This window comes from Aristolochia californica, unplaced genomic scaffold, assembly GCF_029961685.1.
Source record: "Aristolochia californica isolate CCGP_79_NKW_82.1479 unplaced genomic scaffold, dmAriCali1.0.hap1 SCAF_2, whole genome shotgun sequence".
In the NCBI taxonomy this organism is placed as follows: Eukaryota; Viridiplantae; Streptophyta; class Magnoliopsida; order Piperales; family Aristolochiaceae; genus Aristolochia; species Aristolochia californica.
In genome coordinates, this window is record NW_027181881.1 from 11640572 (window position 1) to 11650974 (window position 10403).

At 36.7% G+C, this 10403-nt stretch overlaps 1 protein-coding gene across 1 annotated transcript; it reads right to left on the reverse strand.

Annotated features, from left to right (window-relative positions):
- Positions 1 to 704: 704 nt before the first annotated feature.
- LOC137954876 (uncharacterized) lies at positions 705 to 1166 on the reverse strand. Its single transcript, XM_068801778.1, has 2 exons — positions 1071 to 1166; positions 705 to 1001 (listed from the first exon to the last, which is right to left on the reverse strand). Exons 1-2 carry the CDS (start codon positions 1164 to 1166, stop codon positions 705 to 707), a joined length of 393 nt encoding a protein of 130 aa, XP_068657879.1.
- Between the last annotated feature and the right edge of the window lie 9237 nt (positions 1167 to 10403).

Consider the following 10403-nt stretch of genomic DNA (forward strand, 5'->3'; position numbering starts at 1 on the left):
AATGAACTCAAAAGTTTTGTTAAGCAAGTTTGGGAAATTCCACTAGTTCAACCCTTATAGCTTAGAATTTTATAAGAAATTGATTTCTAATTGATCCTAACATGTTTTAAATATGGATATGAATGCTTGAAAAATGTTAAAGATGCAAATGACCTATGGATCCAAACCTTTTTAAGCAAACAACAAACACTCATTAAATTCTCGTGAACGTGCGGTGGGATATTGTTATGGTCCTGGACCATTGACCTCGTGACTTGGCGGAGAGAGAAGTCGTCTATAGGGGCAGGGGTGAAACCAGGACAACCTGATTTCCTTGGACGCCCTATGTTGACGAGAAGAAGATGAAAGAAGGAGAAAAAGATCAGATTCGTGGAAGGTAACCTATACCCTTGGGTTCGATTTTGGAGAACACTGATCCTAGGATTCCTTAGAGGAGAACGCCGATCAAATTTTTGAGAGATGTAATACTTGCCTCCCCTTTCCTTTCCGGCAGCCCTTTTAGAGGCTTATAACAAGAAAATTCGAATCCACAAAATTACAAGTAAGCCATCGCTTGCTATAACACTCTTAACAATATAAATAAACAAAGTAAAAATATAAATAACCAAAGTACTTGAGTGTACATCCACCCACTAAGTTAGTAACTCATCCGCGTCGCCTCTGAATGACTTGTCCCGCTATCAAATCCACAACATCACTCCCCCCTAGAGAAAGAGCTTGTCCTCAAGCTCGAAGGTAGGATAAACTGGCTGAAACACGTCCACATCCTCCCAAGTGGCATCAGCTTTATCAGTGTTGGTCCACGGAACGAGGACTTCCCACCTGTTCTGGTTTTGTCTAGTACTCAAAATAGTGGTTGGAGTGAGAGGAACGCGCCTGTCTTCACCCAGAGGTAAAAATGGAGTTGGAGGTGGTGTTGTCCCCTTCAACGGCATGAGAAGGGACACATGAAAAACATTGTGAAGTGTGGAATCTGGTGGAAGCTGCAGCTTATAGGCAACCTGGCCGACGCGTTGAAGAATAGTGAAGGGCCCAAAATATTTAGGAGAGAGCTTGTGTCAGCGGCCAACAAGGGAATTTTGACGGTAAGGCTGGAGACGGAGCCACACCACATGACCTGGATTATATTGAACATCCCGGTGGCCTTGATCATAATATTCCTTCATGCGAGCCTGAGCTTTCTGAAGGTGTTGGGCAACATTTTATAGCACTTGATCATGGTCCAGAAGGGCCTAGTCAACTGCATCAACTCTGGTGGAACCTGGAACTTAAGAGAGCAAACGAGGGGGGTCCCGCTTGCATAAGACCCGGAAGGGAGTAGCCTGTAAAGCAGTGTGGAAAGACGTATTATAGCAATACTCCACCCACGGTCACCAACAAAACACCTTAAATACATTTCAACCGTGCGGTTAACCACTTCAGTTTGGCCATCGGATTGGGGGTTATAAGCTAAGGAAAAATTGAGATTGGTCCCACATAACCTGAAAAGGTCTTGCCAGAAATGGCTGGTAAAGACGACATCCCTATCACTCACAATGGACTCTGGAATGCCATGGAGGTGAACAATATTGGAGAAGAACAATTGCGCCATGTTAGAAGCTGTATAAGGGTGATCCAATATGATAAAATGATCATATTTGGAAAATCTTTCTACCTCCACAAAAAGGATAGATTTGCCCGAAGCCTTAGGGATGCCCTCAATGAAATCCATAGAAATGTTAGACCAAACCTGTGAGAAGATCAAGTGGTTGGAGAACACCCACTGAAATTAAATGTTCGGTCTTGTTCCTTTGACAAACTTGACATGTAGCCACATAATATGCAATTACTGATTTCATCCCCTTCCAATAGAAATCATCTCGAATCCGATGTAACATTTTGTGAAGGCCCTCATGAGTGCTGTCATGATAAATTGATAAGACTACTGCAACCAAAGGAGAAGGGGAGGATAAGTAGATGCGTCGACCATATAAAATGATTTTGTCTTGAAGGGACCATTTAGAAGGTGTTTTGCCATCAACAATCTGTTGATACAATTCCTAGAGTGCTGGGGTGTGCTAGATTTCCTCTTTGATTGAGTCAGGCAGGAGAGGTTTGGGATGACTGATGGCACAAATTTTTTGTGGTTCCTTTGAACGTCTTGAGAGAGTGTCAGCTGCTTTGTTCAAGGTACTCGCCTTATGTTCGTAGGCTGGTAATTTGTGATGGTGGTCAGCTAGTTAGCAGCTGATATAGGAAATAGGGTGCTGGGATTGTTGAAGCACCGCCCCAATACCTCATCTCGAAGCGTCACATTCAATGACAAATACGGCCTCAAAATCTGGTAGCTGCAACACTGGAGCGGATGCTTCATTCCACTTAAAGGCATTGCGTCTGAGAAGGCTTGTCAAAGGAGCAGCTAATTGACCGTAATTCTGAATGAACTTTCAATAGTAGCCAGCTAATCCCAAAAATCCCCTTAGTGCTGAAATGTGGCCCGGGTGGGGCCAATGTGTGATGGCTTGAATTTTCTCCAGGTCCACGGTCACCCCTATTGCTGTTATGATGTGACCCAGATAAGCCATTTGTGGTCTTCCAAAGGAACACTTGGAACGTTTCAAGTAAAGATGATGTGCTCAAAGAAGTTGGAAGACAGGACGTAGGTCCTCTAAGTGCTAGTCCCAAGACTATTTGAAGATTAAAATATCATCAAAGAAGACTAAAATGATCTTTCTGAGATAGGCATTAAATACCTCATTCATCAAGGCCTGAAAAGTGGAAGGCGCATTCAAAGTGGCCATGGTGGGTGCGGAAGGCTATCTTCTCAATATCCGAAGGATACATCCTTACTTGATGATAACCCGATCTCAAATCCAATTTAGTGAAAAATTGAGCACCATGTAATTCATCTAGTAACTCATCCACTACAGGTATTGGAAACTTGTCTTTGATCACCTTGGCATTCAATTCTCTGTAGTCAACACAAAACCTCCAAGTGTTGTCATGTTTCTTCACAAAAAGGACTGGAGAGGAGAAGGGGGACCTACTCGAACGTTTGAGGCCTTATTCCAGCATAAGTTTGCATTGACGTTCAATTTCATCCTTTTGTAGGTGTGGATACCTATAAGGACGAATAACCACCACCTCTTACCTTGCCTTCAAAAAATTCTGATGGTCACAATGTCTCAAGGGGGGCAAACAGGAAGGTTCCTGAAATAGGTTTGTAAATTCTTCCAACAATTTGTCTAAAGTGTTGTTCGAAGTGTCCTGTTGGTGGAGTAAGTGTAGTTGTGCTAGAAAGTCAGCCTTATGGCCTTGTAATCTGACATGGTGCCCTCCAAACTCAAAGCTCTTAGTCAAAGCCGTGAAAACCCACAAGATAGGGCCCAAGGTTTGCAGCCATTTGATTCCCAAAACCATGTCAAATCCCACTAATGGAATGATAAAAAATTCCATAGTAAACAGGGTGTCATCAATAGAAAATATTACTGCTTTGCTGACCCCGTAGCCAGGAACCTTCTCCCCATTGGCAATAGAGACCGAAGCAATTGATCGAGGCTGAATCTGAAGGTGCAAATGCTGGGCTGCTATGAAACTCAAAAAATTAAGAGTACTCCCCGAATCCACAAGGCTTAATAGGGGCTGATTTTGGACTAACGCACACACTTGCATCATCTTGGTTGACTTGAGTCCTGTTATTGCATTCAACGAAAGAGCTAGTTCTTCAACCTCAGCCTGCTCCACTTCTAGTCCCTCATCTTCCTCATTCTTGACTTCCAACCAAAATAATTTTTTACATTGATGGTCGAAAGTATACTGCTCATCACAATTGTAACATAATCCTTTAGCTCTTCGGTCTTCCATCTCTGTCCTTTTCATCTTCTGGATGAACGTTGGAGTGGGACTACTAGCCTTAGTTGTTGTAGGATTACCGGTAGCAACACTACCTCTCCATGGTTGGGCTGTTGTGGCCAACCCAGAGTTATTTTTCCCCCCTTATCAATTCGACCTGCGTGCTTGAATCTTTTGCTTGGCTTCCAATGCTCTGGCCAAATTCATGGCTCTTGCTAGGTCAGGAGGGGCGAGGAGTTCCACTTCTAATCGGAGTGACTCAATCAAACCTGCTGTAAACAGACTAATATGCTGGTCAACCCTCACAACCTTACTTGCTCGAGCCAATTTTTCTTGAAATTATTTTTGGTATTGGTCCACCCTTTCCATTTGTCTTAACAGCACTAAATCCCCCAATGGGTTGCTCTGAGCAGGTGGTCCAAACCGAATGGTGCACAACTCCTTAAATTCTTTCCAATCTAGCCTTGGGTTCTCCAATTCTAGTTGATGGCCCCATAGCTGCTCTACATCGAGCATGTGGAAGTCGGCCAAACCCAACTTGTCTATTTCAGAAGTTCTTTGGTTGGAGAAAAAAATTCACATTTATAAAGCTATATTAGATGGACTTCAGACCCATTGAAAATAGGAAAGTTCAGTTTTGTGTAATTGGGAACCGCCCCTCCTCCTTGACTGAAACTCCCACTGTGTGTTGGATGCTCTGTGCGTCCAGCAGACTGTTCGCCATGTCTGTTCGAATGGCCTCTTTCCCCTTCCCTTAAGGGTGGATGTCTTCCAGAAAATAAATCATATATCCGATTAGTCACTGCTTCTAACTGTTGGTTTACCTCTTGAGTTATTCGACTATCTAACAGCGCTGCCGATCGCCCTTCACTTTCGCCTTCCGTTGAACATCTCACTGAGTTCTGTTATCAGTTCATCATTGCTAGACGACTGCCCCATGCTCACCTCTTGATACCAAGTTGTTATGGTCCTGGACCATTGACCTTGTCTGAGAGAGAAGCCATCTAGAGGGGCAAGAGTGAAACCAGGATGGCCTGATTTCCCTAGACGCCCTATGTTGATGAGAAGAAGATGAAAGAAGGAGAAAAATATCAGATTGGTGGAAGGGAACCTGCACCCTTGGGTTCAATTTCGGAGAACACCGATCCTAGGATTCCTTAGAGGAGAACGCCGATCGAATTTTTCAGAGATGTGATACATGCTTCCCCTTTCATTTTCGGTAGCCCTTTTAGAGACATACAACAAGAGAATTCGAATACACAAAATTACAAGTATGCCATCTCTGGCTATAACACTCTTAAAAATATAAATAAACAAAGTAAAAATATAAATAACCAAAGTACTTGAGCGTGCATCCACCCACTAAGTAACTTATCCGTGTCGCCTCTGAATGACTCGTCCCGCTATCGAATCCACAATAGATATTTACCCGAGTTAACAAGCCATTATTTTGTCCATTTACAAAAAAAATGACCTAATAATCAATGATGATTATAAAATGACTTATCGCTCAATCATGTATAACGGGCTATATTCTTATAAGAAATGACTTATGGATTGGGATTTTACACTCAGTTAAAAATCCCTCGCATCCCCTTTTTCCCGATGATTGCAAAACCTAATATATATAAACTGCAAGAGTTTACAATCCCAAAAAGTTACTGAGAATTTTTTGAATTACCTCTCTCTACATTTTTGCATTTCCATTTTAGATGAATACTTTTTTTTTAAATCTAAACATGAGTTTTCGCTTTCCATTTATCTCGTAAAAAAAAGATAAGGCAAATAGATCAGAACAAAATGAAAATTTTAGAGTTTATGTATGTCAAAAATTAAAAAAATAACAAATGTAAGTAAAGAAATTTTTTTCACATTCGTCAAATGACCACAAAATTTTTTTTATCCAAGTTTGGGAAAATCCACTAGTTCAACCCTAATAGCTTGGAATTTTATAACAAATAGATTTCTCGTTGATCCTAACATGTTTTGAATATGGATATGCATGCTTGAAACATGTTAAAGACGCAAATGACATATGGATCCAAACCTTTTAAAGCGAACAACAAATGCTCATTAAATTCTCACGTGAAAGTGTGGTAGAATATTTACTCGAGTTAAACAAGCCATTATTTTGCCCATTTTCAAAAAGATGACATAACAATCATAGAGGATTGTCAAGTGACTTATTGGTCAATCATGCATAACGGGCTTTATTTTTGTAAGAAAGGACTTATGGATTGGTAGTCAACACTCAGTTAAAAATCCCACGCCTCCCCCATTTCTCGATGATTGAAAAACCTAATATATATATAAACTAAAAGAGTTTACAATCCTTAAAAGTTATAGAGACTTTTTGGAATTAGTTTCTTTACATTTTACAATTCCATTTTAGATGTATACTTTTTTCTTAAATCCTAACTTGAGTTCTCGCTTTCCATTTATCTCGTAAACAAAAAGATAAAGCAAATAGATCACCACAAAATGAAAATTTTAGAGTTTATGTATGGAAAAAATTAAAAACAATAACAAATGTAAGTAAAGAAAATTTATTCACACACCACAAATGAACACAAAAGTTGTGTTATCCAAGTTTGGAAAATTCCACTAGTTAAATCCTAATAGCATGGAATTTTATAAGAAAGAGATTTCTAATTGATCCTAACATGTTTTAAATATGGATATGCATGTTGAAACATGATAAAGATGCAAATGACCTATGAATCCAAACTTTTTTAAGCGAACAACATAAGCTCATTAAATTATCAAGTGAACATGAGGTGGGATATTTACCTGAGTCAAACAAGCCATTATTTTGCCCATTTACAAAAAGCTGACCTACCAATCATATTTGATTGTATAGTGATTTATCAATCAATCATGCATAACGGGCTATATTTTTGTAAGAAATGACAAATGGATTGGGAAGCAACACTCATTTAAAAATCCCCCACCTCCCCCTTCTCCCAATGATTGCAAAACTAATATATAAAAACTAAAAGAGTTTTCAATCCCTAAAAGTCACAGGGACATTTTGGAATTACCTCTATCTATTTTTACTTTTCAATTTTAGATGTATACTTTTTTCTTCAAATCTAAACTTGAGTTTTTTCTTTCCATTTATGTCGTAAACAAAAAGATAAAGCAAATAGATCACAACAAAATAAAAATTTTAGAGTTTATGTATGGAAAAAATGAAAAAAAATAACAAATGTTGGTAAAGAAAATTTTTTCGCACACCACAAACGAACACAAAAGTTTTTGTTATCCAAGTTTGGGAAATTCCACTCTTTCAACCCTAATAGCTTGAAATTTTATAAGAAAGAGATTTCTAATCAATCCTAACGTGTTTTAAATATGGATATGCATGTTTGAAACATGTTAAAGATGCAAATGACCTATAGATCCAAACTTTTTAGAGCGAATAACAAACAGTCATTAAATTCTCAAGTGAACGTGCGGTGGGATATTTACCCAAATTAAACAAACCAATATTTTGCCCATATATGAAAAGATGACCTAACAATCATTGATGATTGTAATGTGATTTATCGGTCAACCATGGGTAACGGGCTATATTTTTGTTAGAAATAACTTATGGATTGGGAGTCAACACTTAGTTAAAAATTTCTCGCCTCCCCCTTTTCACGATGATTGTAAAACCTTATATATAAACTCAAAGAGTTTACAATCTCTAAAAGCTACAAAGACTTTTTTGAATTACCTCTCTCTACATTTTTGCATTTCCATTTTAGATGTATACTTTTTTCTTAAATAAAAACTTGAGGTTTCACTTTCCATTTATCTCGTAAACAAAAAGATAAGGCAAATAGATCACAACAAAATGAAAACTTTAAAATTTATGTATGGAAAAAAATTAAAAAACAATAACAAATGTAAGTAACGAAAATTTATTCACATACCCCAAATGAACCCAAAAGTTTTGTTATCCAAGTTTGGGAAATACAACTAGTTCAACTCTAATTGCTTGAAATTTTGTTAGAAAGTGATTAATAATTGATCCTTACATGTTTTAAAAATGGATATGAATGCTTGAAACAAGTTAAAGATGCAAATGACCTATGGATCCAAACCTTTTAAAGCGAACAAAAAACACTCATTAAATTCTCAAGTGAACGTGTGGTGGGATACTAACCCGAGTCAAACAAGCCATTATTTTGCCCATTTACAAAATGCAGACCTAAAAATCATAGATGATTGTAGAGTGATTTATCGGTCAATCATGCGTAATGGGTTATATATTTGTATGAAATGACTTATGGATTGGGAGTCAGCACTCAGTTAAAAATCGACCGCCTCCCCCTTTTCCCGATGATTGCAAAACCTAAAATATAAAAACTAAAAAATTTTAAAATCCCTAAAAGTTACAAAGAGTTTTTGGAATTACCACTCTCTACATTTTGGCATTTCCATTTTTTATGTTTTCTTTTTTCTTAAATCAAAACTTGAGTTTTTGCTTTCCATTTATCTCGTTAACAAAAAGATCTAGCAAATAGATAACAAAAAAATAAAAATTTTAGAGTTTATATATTTACAAAATTAAAAACAATAAAAAATGTAAGTAAATAAAATTTATTCATGCATGACAATCGAACACAAAAGTATTGTTATCCATGTTTGAGAAATTCCGGTAGTTCAACCCTAATAGCTTGAAATTTTATAAGAAAGAGATTTCGTATTGATCCTTATATGTTTTAAATATGGATATGCTTGCTTGAAACATGTTAAAGATGCAAATGACCTATGGATCCAAACCTTTTTTAAGCGAACAACATAAGCTCATTACATGTGTAACGAGCTATATTTTTGTAAGAAATGACTTATGGATCTGGAGTAAACAGTCAGTTAAAAATCCCCCACCTCCCTTTTTTCCCAATGATTGCAAAACCTAATATATAAAAACTAAAAGAGTTTACAATCCCTTAAAGTTTCAGTGACTTTTTGGACTTACCTCTCTCCACATTTTTGCATTTCCATTTTAGATGTATAATTTTTTCTTAAGTCAAATCTTGAATTTTCGCTTTCCTTTGATGTCGTAAACAAAAAGATAAGGAAAATAGATCACAACAAAATGAAAATTTTAGAGTTTATGTATGGATTTTTTTTTAAAACAATAAAAAAATGTAAATAAAAAAAATTATTCACACACCACAAATGAACACAAAAGTTTTGTAATCCAAGTTTGGGAAATTCCACTAGTTCAACCTTAATAGCATGGAATTTTATAAGAAAGAGATTTCTAATTGATCCTAACATGTTTTAAATATGGATATGCATGCTGGAAACATGTTAAAGATGCAAATGACCTATGGATCCAAACCTTTTAATGCGAACAACAAGCGCTCATTAAATTCTCAAGTGAACCTGGGTTGGGATATTTACCCAAGTCAAACAAGCCATTATTTTGTCCATTTACAAAAAGTAGACGCAACATTCATAGATGATTGTAAAGTGATTTATCGGGCAATCATGCGTAATATATTTTTGTATGAAATGACTTATGGATTGGAAGTCAACACTCAGTTAAAAATCCCCTGCGTCCCCTTTTTCCTGATGATTGCTAAACCTAATATATAAAAATTAAAAGATTTTACAATCCCTAAAAGTTATAAATACGTTTTGGAATTATCTCTCTCTACATTTTTGCATTTCCATTTTAAATGTATATTTTTTTCTTAATTCAAAAATTGAGTTTTTCCTTTCCATTTATCTCGTAAACAAAAAGTTAAGGCAACTAGATCACAACAAAATGAAAATTTTAGAGTTTTGTTGGAAGATAACCTCAAGCCCACACGACCGAGGAAGGCCCACATATCTAAGATTATTATAAGATGGGTCACACGACCAAGAAATGCCCATAAGAAGTAGGACCTGCAATGATTACCATGAGTTGGCATCTTTATCGCATCAGTTGGAAGATCAAGAAGTACTCCCAAAAGTATCTTATCTTATGGTCACATCAAAGAAGAGTTTTAGTTTGAGTTCTGTTTGTCTTTTATCTATGTTGAGTTATTTAATTATGTTAGGACTTATCTTTAAGTGTTATAATTTGGGTGTAATTGGGACAAGGGTAGTTTTATTGTAATTGGACTCTACTACCTTCCTCTATTATCTACAGAGAGATGGCCATATTTGAATGAGCGAAGGTCAGATTGCAAAAGGTTCGAATAGTAGCAGCAATCTCTAGATTTCGAGGTATTTTTTGCTATCAAGAACTAGAATTTTTATAGAGAAATATATATCAAAAGAAATATCTGTAAGTCTATTCTTTTACCTATTAAACCAATTTTTTATCTGAGTTATCTACAATGAGAAATCGATATTTGAAACAGCGAAGGTCAGATTGAAAAAGAGGTTCGAGTGGTAGCAGAAAGCCTCAACTTCCGAGGTATTTTATGCCATCAAGAAAGAGACTTTATATAGAGAATTATATATCAAAAGAAATATACGTAAGTCTATTTTCTTAAATATTCAAATAATTCTCAGTATGATTTTTTTATAATGAGATATTTTTATTGGAAGATTCGATGGTCATTCTGGAAAAAAAAGGAGAA